The sequence below is a fragment of the Psammomys obesus genome, unplaced genomic scaffold, assembly GCF_907164565.1.
Source record: "Psammomys obesus unplaced genomic scaffold, mPsaObe1.curated_primary_1811, whole genome shotgun sequence".
Taxonomy (NCBI): domain Eukaryota; kingdom Metazoa; phylum Chordata; class Mammalia; order Rodentia; family Muridae; genus Psammomys; species Psammomys obesus.
This window is the reverse complement of record NW_026585895.1, coordinates 13,403,622-13,422,741: the sequence shown is the minus strand read 5'-3', so window position 1 is coordinate 13,422,741 and position 19,120 is coordinate 13,403,622. Positions and strand designations below refer to the sequence as shown.

The 19,120-nt window shown below is 43.2% G+C and overlaps 1 protein-coding gene across 8 annotated transcripts in view; it reads right to left on the bottom strand.

The window, feature by feature from the left end:
* Mettl8 (methyltransferase 8, methylcytidine) overlaps positions 1 to 19,120 on the bottom strand; it is a 91,178-nt gene that overhangs the window by 20,212 nt on the left and 51,846 nt on the right. For all 8 annotated transcript variants that reach the window (XM_055600322.1, XM_055600320.1, XM_055600321.1 and 5 more), the window contains one exon: positions 7,674 to 7,765. In XM_055600322.1, coding sequence (XP_055456297.1) covers positions 7,674 to 7,765 — 92 coding nt within the window. The remainder of the gene's footprint in view (positions 1 to 7,673; positions 7,766 to 19,120) is intronic.

Here is a 19,120-nt window from a genome sequence, read left to right as displayed (position 1 = left end):
CTGAGATCTGTCATTCCCAGGAAAAAACGGGATGCCTCCCCTACACTTACCTATTCTTCCCATTAACTCACTGCATCAAGTAATGGATTTCACAGTGATGTCTTCTCACGTGTGGATCATAGTCATCCCACTAACCTTCCTTCTTCTCCTCCCCTCTCCCCTTGCTCCTCTTCTCCCCTTCATTTCACCCATCCCAAACCTATGGCTTCCCTACTTACCATGGCATGAGATCTGTGAGCCCAAGACTCCCAATTGTCTGTGTTTTGGACATTGAACAAACTTGAGCTCTTCCTGTGAAGCTTCATTTTTACCCTCGGGCTTTGCCATACCAAGTGAGGAAAGAAAAAAAAACAAAAACAAAACAAAACAAAACAAAAAGAGGAAAAGGAGGGCAGAAAAAAGGAGGGGAGCCTACCATGGGGGAAGCCAACAGTTTGGGGTTAACAGTATCTTTCAGATAGACGTTATTTCAATGTCTAGATAAGAAATCCAATGTCAAGGGGCCTAATATTCTCTCCCCCAAGGTCTCCGAGCCAGAAAGGGCAGCATCAGGACTTAGATGAAGTGTGTCAAATTCCAAAGCCCTGGCTTCTTGGCCAACACCGCCTCCTTAAACACAATTAACATGTGCTTCCTCCAAAATCTTCCTGAAGAGAATACATTCTTTTGGTTCTCAATTTCCTCTCAATTACAAAGCACCACGTTGAAATCAAAACCTTAGTATAAGGTATAATCAGTATAAGATTATATAATGCTGACTGGAGTCAGCCTTCACAAAGAGGATGAGAAGTAGAGTCAATTAAACCCAGTTCTTTCAGTGAGATAAGATGCATGCTACCTGAGGTCACAGGATGAATCCACGGCTAGCAACAGAACTGTAAAGCGTTCTATGAGTACAGGTTGGTTTGTAGGGCAGCCACAAAGCAGAGCCAGCACCCATGGCTGGAACTTGTTGACATTTTCAGCGCCACCCAGTGGTGTCTCCCACCAAAGCTGGCAAAATATCCATGGCTCCTGAGCCTGGACAATGGTTTCCATAACCTTACAGAAGCACCATCAGCTTCGTCATAGTTATGGACCCGAGACAGTAAACACCTCCGGCGTATGACTGGATTTCTGGAACTGAAGGCATGCCTGTGATGACAAGGAACAACAGGGGCCACTCTTTGACCATGACAGCAAAGCTTTGGGCTCACCCTGCTCTTAGCTGCCATCTGTTCAGGTCAGGAGCCACACAGAGTCTATGCAGTGTGGGGAAAGCGGGACTGCTCTGACCTTAACAGGTGAATGAATGACAAGTTTTCCTTGGAGGAACATCTTTTTCTTTTGTTGTCGTAGGTTTCCGGCTGTCCGGAGTGAACTGTTCTATGCCAATGACAATAAAAGGGATATAGTGATCTGGTTCGGCACGGCTCCATGAGGAAAGTTCTCAATTATTCATTATTTAAGTCCCACACTGCTGAGCGGAACAAAAAAATACAGCACACTCACTATGCTTATATGCTCACAAGTCACCCGAATCACCCTCAACAGCATCGCTGAAAAACCAAATTAAACCACTTATGTATCTGGCGTATATGATGTGATTAATATGAATTATGAAAATTTATTCTAAGTTGCTATGTAACAAAAAGTAATTTAAAGTTATTTTTGCACATCAATTACGCAAATACCTGAACTTTCAAAGTTGGAAATTTCCACATGTCACTGAAGGAAGTTCACTGTCTAATAAAAGAAAACTCTTAAAATTACAAAATTCAAAGTGTAATTCTAAGGGCATTGTGTGAAACTTTCAGCAGCCAAAGCCATCTATCTCAGAGGCAGGCATGCTATATTTATCAGTACAGGGTGTTTAACTATTCTGTTTCCCCCCCCCCCTTCACATAGAACAGTCTCTTCAGTGGTAAGGTATTCACAACACAAAGTGTACCCTCTCTTATTATCTGCCTGATGTAGATAATATACCCAAGGCAGGACTTTATTTACAAAGATATTTTAAAGTAGAAACAGCAGCTGCTATTGTGATTAAGTTTAAAAACCCACTGCATTTGCTATACAACCAGCTGACATATAACACACTGGAGATCTTTTTAAGGAAATTATAAAATATAATTGTGTTAACTCAAAAAAAAAAAAACCTGATTATATATATTTTTTATTTCTCTGGGTTAACCCAGTTTTAAAAGAAATATGAGCCATAATAAAATTGAAAAGTAATTAGGAAAAGAAAACATGGAATTAAAAATCATTAATCTGGGCAACGTAATTGAAAGAAATATTGCTAAGTGGAGCCTGGGTGCTATACATTTTCATTATACAAATGAGCCCACAGCCATTCGACAGCAAAGGTGATTATCTGTCACGAATAAGATCTTATTTTCAGATTGTGAGGGTGTTTTCTAACTTCTGTTTTCACCAGTAGCTCTGACAATAGGTGAAAAATGGGAGAAGGGAGAGTGACATACAGAGACCAAAGGAAATGCAACAGGGTTGGCTAGGTTGGCAGAATAACCAGTATTTCTTCCCAGTGGCATTGATAAAGGAGATAAGATCAATAAACAGTGCCCTGTTATATATACAGAGCTCTGCAGACGGGATCTTTTGTGGTGGTAGAGATTGGCTCTTTCAAACACTCGGGGACTCTCTTCGATAAGAAAAGATGATGGCTGGGTCGTAGCTTCTTCAGGGTTCTCACTAAGTCTGGGGGCGGACAGAGTGATCTATTTCCCTTGACCCATTCTCATCAGAGGCCTGAAACAGTGAAGGAGAAGCCTCACCCGAGACTTGTGTGGGGTCTTCAACCCCTGGCACAGACTGCTGGGTGGCTGCCCCTGGAACATCTTGTCATTCACTGTAGTCCCTCAGACCAGTTTCCTTCTTTGCCTCCCTCTTGGCAGCCTGAGCTTCTCTCTGCACTATACCTCGGGGCCTTTCCTGCAGTGGTTCCCTGACACCATGGAGCCCAGTGCACTAGCAGGGATGAAGTGGTGCTCCAGAATAAATCTCTACTTCTTTGAGTCATTTTGAGACAGACTCTTTAGTTCTGTATCTTCACAGTAGCCAGAAAAACTTAGAAAAGACTGTCATAGTAATAGCAAATCAAATGCCTCAAAGTGGTACCGTCAGCTTTCCCGTGCCTGCCTTTTCTCTTCTATAGAGAGGCCAGTCACCACCTTTCTATTTTAGTCACGCTATGGTTCTGTGGGAACTGTCGTTTTCCTTTACTGTGGTTTCTGAGGCTCTAAAATAACCTTCTCATTAGCTTCACTCAAGTTCATTGTTAATACAAATAGGACAAAGTAGGCGGCCATGCACAGAGAACTTTAACATTATCAGCTCTGCTCTATTTAAGTTCTCAACAGAAATATTCAAAAGGAAGTAAAAAAAGAAATCCCTGTTTTTTATATTATTATGATAATGTGCAGATAATACTGTGCATAAGTTTTAATTTCCTGGAAATAAATTCAAACAACTGATAATGGTGAACTTAGTCCAGGCTGGGTTCTCTGCCATATCCAGGTGGCCACTAGCAGAAGCTTGAGTAACGTGGAAAATATGTCTGCACAGCTGCTGGCAAAGCAGTGAAGTTCTACTTCCTCGGAGAGAGGGACAGAGCGCCTGTGAAGGAATGCGATGCTGGCGAACTGAAGGCAGCACCGCCCCTGGTATGTACTCTCATGTCCAACCCCAACACTCCCTGGCTGTATTCCACCCCAGGACTGCCCAGTGAGAACTCATAAAAATCAAATTAATTCCACTGGGGTCAGGGGGCCCGTCTCCTGTCCAGCCCCAGGTTACTCTCGCTCATGCTGAGGATGAAGGACTGCCATTAAGGAATAACAAACAATGCCAGAGGAAATGCTAGGTTACTAATGACTCCAGAGAGCAAGGTAGGTTGGCACTGGCTCCTCTGCCAGCTAAAGGCTGGTTGTCTCATTATCTCAGTCTCTCCAGATACCTTTGCTTCAGCAATTACCAACTAGCATCATTTCAACTGTGCTTCTCCTGATTTTCACTATGTACCTTACAAGGAGGAGTGTAAACATTTTTCCGTGGAGAGTTTCTGGATAGCTGGTCAACCTAGACTTCCAGCTTTGAAAGAGCCTTTCTAAATAGTGACAGAAAGGTATTTAGTCTTTTCATTTGTCTGTTTGTTTTGTTGTTTATTTAGGTTTTCTGAGACAGAGTTTCTCTGTGCAGCTCTGGCTGTCCCAGAACTTACTCAGTAGACCAGGCGAGGCTTGAACTCAGAGATCCTCCTGCCTCTGCCTCTGAGTGCCGGGGTTAAAGGTGTGTGCCATCACTGCCCAGGTATTTAGTCTTTATGTGACATTTACAGTTTCTTTTGAACCAGGCAGCTCAAAAGCAACCACAGACGGTGTACCAACAGATGAACACGTCTGTGTTCTATTAAAAATATTTATAAAAACATGTTGCAGGCTGGGCGATGGCTCAGTGGATAAAATGCTGGTTGTGCAAGAGCTCAATACCTCAGACCAGAATTCAGATTCTTAGAACCCACGTAAAAGGTGCAGCAGCTTGCTGTATTATAGTACCAGAGAGGCAGGGAGAGGAGACCCCAGGGGCACGCTTGCTAGCTAGGCTAGCCAAAATCTGCAAATTCCAAGTTCAGCAAGAGACCTTGCTTCAGTAAATAAAGTAGAAAGCTACTGAGGGGGCTGGAGAGATGGCTCAGAGGTTAAGAGCACTAGCTGTTCTTCTAAAGGTCCTGAGTTCAATTCCCAGCAACCACATGGTGGCTCACAATGAGATCTGGTCCCTCTTCTGGCCATGCAGACAAAACACTATACATAATAAATAAATCTTAAAAAAAAAAAAAAAAAAAACAAACAAACTTAAAAAAAAAAAAAGAAAGCTACTGAGGAAGACATAGACATCAACTTCAGACCTACATACACTGGTAAACACCCCCCCCCCAAATAAACACCCCTCCCCCAATCCCAAACTCAGTGATGCGGATGTGGTGCGTGGGCACTCCAGTCTGGTGACTGTGGCCTGCTCTGAAACGGCCACTGCCGAAGCAGTGATCAGGAAAGCAGAGCAAGTGCACCCAAACAAAGCCATGACATCAGAAGCCACGACCGGAGCTGCTCGTTGAGAGGTGTGGGGGTTGGAGGAGGAATAGCATTGATGGAGTTGAAGGAGTGATAATGTTGATCAGGAGTACAAGGAAGCTGCTGTGCCACTGGTAACTTTCTGATTCTCCATGTAGATGCTGCTTATGTGGATGTGAAAACCAGCACAAACTGTGAGGACTTTTTTGTGAATTACATAAATTTCTGTACCTATTTGGTACTTCAACAAATTATTAATTTTTGATTTACGAGATGGGATATTACTAGGTGGGCACAGGCTGGCCCCAAATTCACTATGCAGCTCAGGCTTTCCTCAAACTTGTAGCAATCCTCCTGTCTCAGTCTCCTAGGTGCTCGGGTTACAGACGTGTACCGCCATGCTTAGCTCTAAGGAACTATTAATCCAGCCTTCCTGGCACTCAGAGGGCAGAGGGATGATCACTGCAAACTCCAGGCTGCTTTGGTTTACGCTTTGAGTTTAGGCCAGCCAGCGCTGCACAGTGAATTTGTTCAGTTGGTAAAGCGCTCGCCCTGTGAGGAGCTGCATCCCAGGGCTCATGTTAAAATGAGCTGAGCACAATGGTACATGTTTGTAGCTTGGTACCAGGGAGGCAGGGGCAGATCTGGGGAGATGGCTCAGGAGAGAAGTGCTTGTATCTCAAGCCTGAGGACCTGAGTGGATCGGCAGAATCCACATTAAAAACCAACCAACCAACAACAAAATCTGGCACCGGAGTACATACTAATAATCCTTGTAACAAAGAGGCAGGGTAGGTGGGTCCCTGGGGCTCCCTGGCAAGGCAGCCCAGCCTCCTTGATTAGGCATAGGCAGTGAGAAACCCTGCTTGACCGTCTCCCCATAAAGGGTGAATAGCATGTAAATAGGACCCACAGACATGCACATAATCATACCTAAACACACACCACAAACACATAAACAACAAAAGGAGGGAGGCAGGAGATGTTCTAAAGAAAAAGGTCATTTTAAGAAAAACAAGGTAGAAAATGGCATACAGAGAGAGCAGCAGTTAGGCGAAGTGACTAGGAGTCATACGGTGTGAAGGACACTGACCATTTCGAAAAAAGTTTTTCAGTGTGATATTTTTAAAAATTGTGGTAAAAACCCATAAAATGACGCATCTTAGCCATTCTTAAGTGCATGGTCCCATAACGCTAGGTGTGTTCACGTTGTTGTGAAACAGACCTCTGCAATCTTTCCAGCATGCCAACTCTAACTCTTCCCATTACAGAGCTCCTGCTTTCCACCCGACCAGCCCTTGAGTCACCGCCATGCAGCACATTCCGTTATCCGTTATCTACGGTAGCTGCAGGCCCCGGCCACCTCTGGGGAGTGGACAGAGGCTGAAGCCGTGTCCCTGAACATCTGGACAGTGCTACCTGACACCCAGGTAGAACAGCGCACTGTTCTTTCCCGTAGGGCCACACTTACTTGTCTCTAACTTATGAACAGGAGAGTACTTAACAGTATCGCTTGTTTCAGAACATTTGTGTTTTGATTGTGTTTATCTTTTGCCTATCACGGAGGCTGCTGCCGTGAACATGCAATACATATTATCTCTTTGAGACTGTGCTTTGAAGCTTTTGGGGTCTATCCTAAAAGTAAACTGATAAATTATAGGGGAATACTACTTTAAATTTTTGTTAAAAGATTAATTTGTTATTCCTTTTTTTTTTTTTTTTTTAAGAGCTGAGGACTGAACCCTTGCTCTGCCACTGAGCTAAATCCCCAGCCTTGATTTATTTCATTTGTATGAGTACTTGCCTGTGTATATGTAAATATTCTCCATGCATGCCTGGTGCCCATGGAGGTCAAAAGAGGGCATTGGAGTCTCCGGTACTGGAGTTACAAGCAGTTGTTAGCTGCCATGTGGGTGCTGGGAACCGAACCAGGGTCATCTGCAAGAGCAGCCAAGTACAGCAATGCTCTTAACAGCGGACCATCTCTCCAGCCCCTCCATTTTTAATTTAAGGAGCCTGCCCAATGGTTTCCAGAGTGGCTATGCCCCACTCACACCAAATGTGCACAAGGGGGTGGGGTAGAGACAGAGCTCACTGTCCAGCCAGTCTGGCTGAAACAGAGTTCAAGGTTGAGGGACAGGCGTTGTCTAAAAAAAAAAAAAAAAAACACTTGAAACTGATCTCTGACTTCCACACAGAGACACATGAGTGAGTCCACACTACACACACAGTCCCTTATCCTAAAAGGCCAGCGATACTTCCATATGACTTTTTCTTCCTCCTCAACGCTTATGAATTTGTTAGAGGTTTCTAGCAAGTGAAATGCACAGTAACACAGTGAAAGTGGAGTAGCTAAAGAAAATTTTAAAGTTACATTTTCATATCTTGCTTAAAATGCCACCCATATGTATGTCTCCCAGAAAAAGCAATATGACTACCAAAAGACCAATTACAGGGTGAATGCGTAATTTATTTCATTAATTTTGGTTCCACAACAAGGAAGAACGGGGAAGCCCAGCAAAGGCAGCAATGGGTGGCCTGGCCGGGTGGAAGCTAAGAGCTCTCAAACGTGTAACCCCACAGGGCGCCCAGCTTTACCTTGCTCTTCTGGGGCCACTCGTGTGGCTGAATTTTCCTCTACTTTCTTCCTAGCTGCGTCTTCTTCTTCTTTAGACCACTGCACGTGGTCCCTATTAAGAAAGGAAAAAAAAAAAAAAAGGGAGTGAAACTCTGACAAGTGGGGAAGGCAGAGCCCATGTGGCCGAGGGCTCCATCTCCCATTCTAGGTCAAGGCAGACATACAAACTGACTCCACGTCACACGGAGTCAGGCTCCGTTTTTTTGTGTCAGGCTCGCTCTGTGGTTTTTGTGCTTTTTATGTCAAGGTCGCTCTGTGTTCCTGGTGCTGAGCGCCGCCCTGCAATTTCTACAGGCTTTCTGTTTAAATCCGACTGTGGGACAAGCCAGCCACCATTGGCTGCTTTAGTCGTGTCCTCAGAATATTCCAGCACGGCAGCTCTAAGGACAAACATGCGGCTGTTTGTTAACGTCAGGACGGGGCAAGCCTCACTAGGGTCTGATGTTCCTGTTATAACGCACATTCTGACACTCTGCCGGGAATGTTGTGTGGACACACACGTGTGTGTATGTTTTCTTATATGGACATGTGGAGGTCAGTATCAGGTGTCTCCCTCAGTCACTCCATATCTTATTTTTTGAGGTAAGGTATCTCATGAACTTGACACCCAACAATTTGGCTAGACTGCCCATTCAGCCTGCGTCCACATACCCCAGCTCTGAGGTTACAGGCACGCACCACCACACCCTCTAAATGTGGGTCCCTAGAACCCACAAACTCAGGTCCTCTGGTTATATGGAAAGCATTTTACGAACCATTTCCACAGCCCCAACATGCAAGTTTTAAAACATTTAGTTCTTCTCTAAGTTTTATAAGTAATTTAAGTTTCATTTTTCTTATAAGCTATTTTAATTTCTGAAATAGGTTAATTCATATTTAAATGAAAGATGCTTTTTTGTCGTGGCTGTTTTGAGACATATCTCATTGTTTAGGCCAGGTTGACCACAAACTCACCATCATCCTGTCCCAGCCCACCAAATGCTGGGATTATAGGTGTGTGTCACCACATAGCCAACCGTCAGAGAACCTGATATGGGACGTCAAAGACTCGTTTTTCTTAAATCTCCCACTTTATGTATTCTTAGTTTTAGAATTTTATTTTCCTTGTATGAGAGCATAGTATTTTGTGCTAAAAGAATGTTTCTTGTTGCATACCATGTATGAGGTTCAAAGCCTAGAACCACAAAATAAAAGGAGGAGGCGTGGAAGGAGAGAGGGCGAAGGAAGGCAGCTTCATGAAATGGAAGCAGCCTCTGTTTTCCTGAATGAGCTGTTTCTCTAAACAACCAAACACCTAATCTTCAGCTTCCCTGACTCTTACTGACACTGTCTCAGTCAAGGTTTCTAGCGCTGCGATGGAACACCATGAGCAAGGCAACCTGGAGAGGAAAGGTTTATTCCAGCTTCCACTTCTAAGAGACGGTCCATCACTGAGGGAAGTCAAGGTAGGAGCTCAAACAAGGACGAACCAGGAGGCAGGAGCTGGTGCAGAGGCCATGGGGGGCTGCTTACTAGGACTGCCCCTCGTGGCTTGTTCCGCCTGGTTTCCTATAGAACCCTGGACCACCAGCCAGGGATATCCCCACAGTAACAATGGACTGGGCCTTCCCCATCTATCACTAGTTAAGAAAATGCCCTCCAGCTGTGCCTACAGCCCAGCACTTATGGAGGAACTTCCTTAATTGAGGTTCCCTCCTCTCAGATGACTTAGTTTGTGCCAATGTGACATAATACTAGCACATACACAGACAAGAAACAATGGCGGCAAGCCAGGTAGGCCGCTGGAGCTCACTGGAGCATACCCCAGTGTAGCCAAGTCAGGAAGCTCCTGTCTCAGAAAAACAAGGTGGAGGGAAACTAAAGAAGACAGCCAGTGTTGATCTCTGGCCTCCACAGACATAGGCAAGCACCTCTAAACGCACCTCACATACACACACAGACTGATGGTGGTATCATAACAGTGTTTGTAATCATCTGAGCAATGAAGAGGGAAAACTAAATTCCTGGAGGCTCACGGTGACTGACAAACATTAACTGAGCAGTTGGCATGAGCATAACCACTATAGGGATGACTGCCACTCATTATTTATTACATGTCAGGCATCACGCAGGACACATTTCACACATATTTGTTTTATTTGATTTTTTCAAAACTTCTGTGAAAGGGTTATAATCCTGCCTATCTCATATGAGGAAATAAAGATATAACCAGACAGAAATGGAATTAAAAGCCAAATTTGAGTCATGCCAAAGTCCACCTTCATCCCTTAGTCCAATAGTGTCTACCAAGGTTGCTGGGGGGAGAGGTGCCGGGGCTTTAGACCTACTCCCTGTCCATCAAGGGCATCGATTTTCTTACTGAACACAGAGAAAAGGGATGATGACGCAGTGGCGGCGGGTTTGTGCTGATGAGTGGAAATGGTAGCTCAGTCAGCTCATGTCTGGGAAAACAAGAAGAACAGAAAGGTCGGTTTGGGGGTGGGTGGAGGAAAGGCAGCAAGCAGGGCAACTAACTACTCTTCCCAGCAAGAGGATGGAGGACAGACAGACTGCATCCAGGGGCAGCGAAAAAGTCCACTCTGACTGGTTCTCTTTGGTGCTGCAGGGGACTCCTGGACCTTACCATGCAAGACAATGAGTGGGAGGAGTTGCCGGAGACCAGTTAGACTGGTCCAGAGGTAAAGAGCACTGGCATGAAGGTGGTATCAATGGAAAGCAGGAAGGAAGGCTGCAGAAAGACACCGAAAAAATCTGTTGTTGTGACCTAGACATGAGCTACACACTGGGGAAGAGTCAGGCATGACTGTGGGGACGCAACCATGGATGTCTAGGAAAGCAGGAGTAAATGACAGGTCACTTTGGGTGGCATGGTGAGAGGCTTGGGCCTCTTCTACGCAGTGCTTATGCAATCAGATACCCGAGTATATTCCAGTGACCTCGTTACCTGGCTATAAATACCTCTATTGAAAGGTGAGAAACGGGTTCATTCTTTCCTCTCTTCCCTCCCCACCAACTTAAAAAAAAACAAAAAACAAAAACAAAAAACCAGTATCTTGCTACGAAGGCCAGGCAGGCTCCAACTTGTAGCAATCCTCCAGCCTCAGTCTCCTGAATGCTGGGATGACAGATACAAACCACCATGCCCAGGTCTGTTCTTTTAAAAAAGGATGGTAGGTCTCCAGAAAAAGGAAATGAAAATATAAAAGAACTTTGCATATGAATGTAACCACAAATATATTTTAAAAACCCAATCACAAACCAAACTATCACGAAGCATCTTTGTCATTTGTTTTAAAGAATGGAATTGGAATAGACTTTTGTTTTTACTTAGTTACTATAGAGGAATGATCGAATATAAACTGGGGCTGGCAGCTGTACTTCATCTCTATTTATACAAGATTTATATATACTTCATCTTCTATTTGTACATATATAGAGACTTGATGTGACAATGGTCACACTAAAATCAGTAAGTCAGTCTTTAAAAATGAGTATTACTAAGGCTGGGATGAGTTAATTATTTATAATTTCTATAATATATACAAAAGAAAATAGAACAGTTGTGGTAGAAGTGGTGGTACATGCCCGTAGCCCCAAATATTCAGAAGACTGAAGCGGAAGAGTGTCCTGAGTCCAGGAACCAATCTGGATAGCATAGTGAGACCCTATTTCCTCCCACCCCCAAGACAGGTTTCTCTTGGCTGTCATGGACTCACTTTGTAGACCAGGCTGGCCTTGAACGCACAGAGATCTGCCTCCCTCTGCCTCCCAGAGCGCTAAGATTATAGGTGTGCGTCACCACACCCCAGCTGAGACTCCAAGAGCAACATAAACAATAAAGTCCAGAGGGTCAGTATTTCAAGGCCAGCCTCAGCCACATAGTGAGTTTGAGGCTATTTCAAGAGAGCCTGTTTCGAAAAACAAACCTTCACTTAGTATGCAGAATCAAGTCCCAAGACAGTGAGAGTCTATGTGGTCTTTAAAACACTTGTCTGAGACTTTACCTTCCTATTTCTTGAGTATTTAGTAGGTTTGGTTGTTCATTTGATTGCTCTTAACTTCCCTACATTGTTCCTAATGCTGCTTCATTTTCTTAACTGCTTTGGAGAAGAGTTCCCCACTGCACAGTAGTTACCCACAGCAGCGATGCATGTCCCTGCTGTATTCACAGACTCTCCAGACCTGCTGCTTTACAGCAGCTCCTGACACAGAAGTTGGATTCCTCTGCAGGAAAACCCAACAGCCAGCAGCAAGGATGAGTCAAGCTCTTATAAGGAACAAATACAAGCACAGAATTCAAGCAAGTGACTAATCAGCAAACCAAAGAACCAGGAATCTAACAACGAATAAAAAAAGTAGTTTCTATTGTTTGGCTCATACATTATACACCTTGGAATTTATTAGAATAAAGTATCTCAAAAGAACAGTGAAGTTCTGTGCAGAAAAATATCCATACAGAGAGGTTTGTGGAAACACTAGATATAAAATAGCAAGAACATGGAAAGAACCTTAGTGTGTTAGTTCAAGGTCTCAAGGAAAGACACTGCATTGCAATTAATGAGTCTCCAGAAACTCCATGTCTGATCAGAAGGGTGTGCTGCTTACAAAAGGGAAAAGCAAGGGCGGGGGTGGGGGGAGTAGGGGTGTGGGAGTGGGTGAGGAGGTCTCTTGGTTTTTATTGTAAGACACTAGTGACTGGGTCTACTCCCATTGGCTGGGAGCCAGCAGCCTCACAGCCTTTCCAACGCCTAGTTCTGAGAATGCAGCAGGCCCTGTATGTTTACAAAACTTTTCCCTGGTGGGAGGGATTAAACATTGCAGAAAAGTTTTGCAAAGTGAGGAATAAAAAAAAAAAAAAATTGAATACAACATTTTAGGGTGTTTAGCAGAAAACACTATATTTAGTGACAGGAAAAATCAACATTTATGGTAGCTCAAAGGGATATTATGCAGACACTTAAAATATTTAACAAGTAGGGATTATTTATTTATTTATTTATGCAAGTTCTTACTAAGTAGCTTTGGCTGGCCTCAAACTCACAGAATTCTGCCTTTTATGTGCTGGGATTAAAGACATGGGTGCTACCAGGCCTGGTCAAGCATGTTTACATATAAATTAAGTTTAAAAAAATGATTTCAAATGGAAGCAGCTTTACAATATTAAAGAAAACTTAAAAGTTTTCTTTTTCTTTTCTTTCTTTTTTGGTTTTTCAAGAAGAGAGTTTCTCAGTGTAGCCTTGGCTGTCTTGCACTTACTTTACAGACCAGGCTGGCCTCACACTCACAGCAATCTGCCTGCCTCTAGCTCCCTGAATGCTGGGATCAAAGGCATGTGCCACCATGCCTGGCTTTAAAACAGATTTCTAATCCTGTATCCTAATATAATTATTATTCCACAATTTGAAATCTGTATTCAATGTATATAATAATTTTCACTAACATAACTGTTCCATAATTTAGAAACTTTATTCAATGTGTCTAATAATTTTAAGCAGATGTAATTATATTTAAATAGTTTTGGAATCTGTGTTTTTGCTGAGTGTGGTTAACACACAAGTTTAATCCTAGCATTAGGGAGGCAGAGGCAGAGGCAGGCAGAACTCTGGGAGTTCAGTGTCAGTCTGGTCTGCATAGTACTTCATGCCAGCCTGCATAGCAAGACCATGTCTAAAGTAAATAAATAAATCTGCTTTCAAGCCTCATGTTATTTAATTAACTCTTTCATATTGTTGTCATTTTTTACTTTGAAGACTTTCAATGCCTCGCCTCAGCCCCTGAGTAGTGAGATTATAGGTGTGTGCCACCATGTCTAAATACAATTTTCTTTTTTTTTTTTTTCTGAGACAGGCTTTCACTGTGTAGCCTTGGCTGTTCAAAACTTGCTTTGTAGACCAGGCTGGCCTCGAACTCACAGTGATCCATCTGTCTCTGCTTCCTGAGTGCTGGGATTACAAGTGTGTGCCACCACGCCTACCTCAAAAACAATTTAATGACAAATTTGACAAATGTCTAGGTGATTAGAAAGTTAAAAAAAGAAATAGTTTGCTAGCTTCAGTTTAAAACTACTCAGTAATTCTTACTGCCATCACAAGGTAGTCATGTCTAATGCAGGCGACTGAGCACGCTGCCAGGCATACTGTAGTAGACAAAATCAAGCCTGGTGCAGCTAATTTAATTTATTCACACATTGAAGGTCTGGTAGCCATACAGAAATGTTCTCTGCAGCGGGGCGGAGGTGGAGGCCAAGCATAGTAGCTAGCTCTCTTACTGAACAGCAGGAGATCAGAGCTGCTGAGCCTGTAAGGGCATGTGGAGCAGAATACCCAAGACACTGCTGGTTAGAGCCCGCACATGCAGCCTGCACAGTTCTTCCCGGTTTCTGGGCTGGTACTGTCTGCTCATCCCCAGGGGGAGCCTCCAGAAGTTAGCAGAAAGATTCTGGGGATGAGGGCGGAGGGCAGAGGACGGAGAGAGAAAGGCAGCAGTGCTCGTGTGCAGGCACTGGAGTTCCGAGTGGAGCGGGCTCAAGCCCCTCAGTAGCTGGTTAAGGCCGTGCATGAACTGAAGTAAGAATGAAGGACTGCACTCGACACGGATGAGTGCTGAGACAGACTCACCCTAACAACGCCCAAAAGAACGGCTTAGTGCAGCGGTTCTCAACTTGTGGGTCTCAGTATCAGAGATTTGCAATCTGCATATCAGATATTTATATTATGATTCATAACACGAGAAAAATTACAGTGATGAAGCAGCAATGAAAATCATTTTATGGTGGGGGTCACTGCAACCTGAGGACCTGCGTTGAAGGGTCTCAGCACCCGGAAGGTTGAAAAGCCCTCACTGGCTTAGGGCTTGGGGGAGTTTAAAATTCACTGATTTGGTTAACAGCTGATGAATGCTGCAGATACTAAACTGAGGAACACGCAAAGGCCCGAAGCAGGAACGGCTGGGGTAATTTCGCTATGGTGTGAGTGCAGTTTGTCTCCCAAGGGTCCATGTGCTGGAGGCTTGCTCTCCATCTGGAGATGTCAACAGTGGTGGACTTTTAAAAGGTGAGGTCTACAGGAGGTTGTAGGCCCTCACAAGGGGGATACGGTAGCTCCTGTGGAACTGAGGAGCTCAGAGGTAACGTGCAAAGCTTATGTTCGATCCCCCAGCAACCCAGATGTAAATCTTTCTTTTTTTAAAATTTATTTGTTTGGGTTTGTTTATTTATTTAACTTGAGACAAGGTCTCTCTGTATATATCCCTGGCTAGCTTGGAGTTCACTACATAGATCAGGCTGACCCACAGAAATCCACCTGTCTCTGTCTCCTGAGTCCTGGGAATAAAGGTGTACACCGTGTCTGACCCAATAAATAAATTTAAAAATAAATTCATTAACCCTTGGAAATATTCTTTTTGAAATTAGATGTAACAAAGCAGGCCTCATATATAGACCATTTCTACATACTGCAGTATGATGATGACCTGAGGGGAAGCGCTGGTGTGCTCACACTGGTGTGATGACCTGAGGGGAAGGCGGGTGTGTGCTCACGCTGGTGTGTGCTCGCGCTGAGGGGAAGGCTGGGTGTGCTGCCTGCAGCTGCTTTCCTGTGTGCCTGAGTGCTGAGGCGAACTTAACATTTTTGTAGGAGGCTACTTTTACGTAAAAGAACAACTACAGATAAAACTATAGTTATCTGAGTATTTAGTACATGTTTTCTCAAAGGAAAATGAAATGGGCCTATCTCTTCAAGAGAAACAAATGCCAGTATTTGTTGCCTACAGTAAGTCTGGAGCTTCTTCCTAATACTTACAGAGTCTTCTGATGAGACTGGTGGTGATATTAATGTGTGTGATTTCAAATATTATATAATGAAGTGTGTCAACGTTTGGGAGTTTTACATAGAGCAGAAAACCAATCTCTTTCAAGTCATCCACATTCAAGGTTAAGAAATGACGAACAGGCAAAGGCTCCATTTGAAGCCCAGAGAGCACTAACAGGATATGAGAGGTTCTCATGGGCTTATGATCCACATTGCAACTAAGAAGCGCTGGCACTGACCCTTGGTAGAACCTCAAGAGCAGCTTTGAGCTGGGCCTGGTGGCACAGGCCTGTGGTCCTAGGTAGCCGGGTAGCTACCTAGGTAGCGCCTCCTTTGGCTGCACACCAAATTCAGGGCCAGCCTGGGAAGCTTAGAGGGCCAGTCTCAAGATACAGAGTAGAAGAAGGGCTGCAGGGTAGCTCGGTAGCAAAGCATTGCCTGGCATGTCCAAGGCCCAACGCCCATGACCAAAGTAAATCAAAGTGTTCTGAAAGGCCAACAAGAATATCCTACTCTGTGTATGAAGGGCAAATTTCCTTCATACAAATCAACCTAAGCAACATGTCACAAAATTTGAATCCAGAAGCAGATGTGAGATCCAGCTTCCCCAGCTAAAGCAGATGTTAAGAGACATGCAAACCCTTAGAACAGTGACAATCTTTGCATTATATTTCTGAGAATTTACACATATTTTCTTTGATAGATGTCATTTGAATTAAAAAGTAATGGTTTCATTATTTTAAAATGAACAAATATATATTTGTATATAAAGATATATATATACACACATTTATGTATATAAATGAGGGGGTGTTGGTTTTCATTTATTGAGACAGAGTCTCCAATGTAGCCAGGGCTAGTCTGGAAATTCACTATGTAGGTCAGTCTGCCTTGAACTCACAGAGATCCACCTGCCTCTGCCTCTTAAGTTATACAAGGTATGCATCTTCAGCTTGAAAATTTACTTTAATGTCCATTTTAATTTCTACTATGAAAAGTATCAAAAAATAAAATTCACATAATAGGTTTTGTGGTCCTCCATAACTTAAGGGTATAGAGGGGTCCTATCACAAGCATGTGAAACTATTGGCCTAAGATAACCCCTAAAAATTATTCAAAAATGTACAGCTAAAAAATTCAGTAGAGAGGATGGAATACAAAATATTAAATTTATTCAGAGTAAGGCAGGAAAAAGGAAGAGAGAGACAAAAGAAGAAAAGATTGGGGCTGGAGAGATGGCTCAGAGATTAACAGCACTGGCTGTTCTTCCAAAGGTCCTGAGTTCAATTCCCAGCAACCACATGGTGGCTCATAACTATCCATCTATAAAGATCTGGTGCTCTTTTCTGGTGTTCAGGCAGAATACTGTATAAAAGAAAGAAAGAGAGAGATAAAGAAAGGCAGGAAGGAAAGAGAGAGAGAAAGAAAGAAAACTAAACAAGATTGTAATTTATAAAACCTAGGATGTACAATTAAGTCACATGGAGCCTACTAGTGTATAAGCATACTCATGCACATATATGTTCCGTCTATGTAGATACATATATACAGACACACACACACACACACACACACACACACACACACACACACACAATGTTTAAATGGAGGTATCCTGCAAAGCTGAATAGTGCCAATCCCAGAAGCTATAGGTGATCAAATAAAAACCCCCAATGCCAGGTGTGAGATAGTCTCAATGGAGCCCTCAGTGACCCCCAAAACAATGCAGACTATTGCCAGTTGTCTTGGCTTCTCACCAGACCTAGATACTAAGCCTCTGGCTGAAGTTTCACCAGCATACATCTTGGTGGCAGGACAAAGATGAATCAAACTGAGACTGAGCTGGAAGCTCCCTCCTTGCCTGGTACGCTTGCACAGGACCAACGGTGGCTGTTAGGTAGACAGCTCAGGGAGAGGAGAAACCAGCCGTCTTTCCTAGCTGTAGACAACACATGCCACAACAGCAACTCGCCAGGCAAGAAGCACTCACCGGTGCTGTCATGCTATGGGTAGTACGAGGGAACCAACTGCTTTTTATTTGTTGTCGGATCTGAGGCTCTTCATAGGAGCGAATTCATGTGTAAATCTGCTCAAATGCTCAAATGCATGGCTGGCAAGGTCACGGGCTCTTCCCCTCTCTCGGGAATAAGGATTCACTGTCCTCAGTGCTGCAGTCACTGCTGAATTACCCGTGCTTCCTTCAGTGGCCAGCTCCACACCTGTGCTCAGGAAGAAGCCCCTGCTTAAACTCAGTGGCTCACAGAACAAGAACAACTGGAAGACTTGAAAAAGTACAGCAGGGACCTGTAAGGAGAGGGGTTAACAGGGTGGGTGTGTGGGTGAGAGAGGGTGGAGGGGAGTATGAGAAGAGTGTGTTACACACATGTATGAAACTGGCAAAGCATACATTTAACAATAAAGAAACGTAATTCGTAGCATCTTAAGTTTCTTAAGAACCATCTTAAGTTTCTCTTAATTTTATTTTCCTTCCCTTTCTTTTGTGTGCAAATTAAATGTATTTAAAAAGGTGTCTTCTTGTTTCTGGTTTAATTGCTCTGATTTGATTTTTGAGGCCTAGAACTTACTTGTAGAACAGGTTGTCATCACACTTAAGTATGTTGCCTTTGAATGTGACACTGTGTCTGTCTAAAAAGTGTCTTATTGTTCAGCTGATATACATATATACAAACATATTTTTTTTAACTATTGGGCATTTCTCCCAGAGCTCACACGGATTTCCTACTGGTTCAAGTTTCTATATCCATTGTCCATTTATTCACTTAGCAGAAGGTTTTATTGCTTTTCTAACAATGTAACAAATATTCTGTCAATAAACCCTGATGCATTTGTCTCTCTGCTTTAAATTACTCAAATAAGACCAATACTTATCAAAACAGTATTCAAATTAAGTGCCTGAAATGATGATTATTCTATTTCATCAAACTAAGATGCTATTATTTTCTGTACCTGTAATAGAAAGGAAAAAAAAAAAACACTCCAATTACAACTGTAAGATGCCGTCAACTGTAAGAAGTGTCATGATTTCAGAGACATTAATTAGTGCAAGAATGTGATTCCCAGAATGGATGAGCTGCAAGTGTTACAGGTGTATCAGCTAATAAGTGAACTATTTTCAATTAAACCTTCCTTTCCACTATTATGCTAATTTATTACTGCTCCTGGATGCCCGCTTCTCTTTTTAGCCATATAAATATCTCAGCTGATTACTGTTATTAGCAAGTCAGTTTTTTACACAGGACTCAGTGACTAACAGACAGAGCGTAGAAAAAACTGAAGCCTCCGCCTCTAAGTACAATGAGATGGAGCGAGCTTGAGGTAGCCAGCAGTCTTGATCTAACTAAATATGTATTGGAAATCATACTACACATTAGGGAATCACTGATGAAGATGATGGGGTAGAACGCAAAACTGTTGAGTTCTAACCTGTACAAAAGAATACACCGTGGGCCACCAGGCAGGTAAAAAGGTGGCAACAGGTTAGGGGTATTCTTTCCTTAAAATTAAAATTCAACCAATGCCATGTGTGTAAAATGTAGCTTGTGCATGCTACAGTCTCCAGAGATAGGGGCAACGAGATA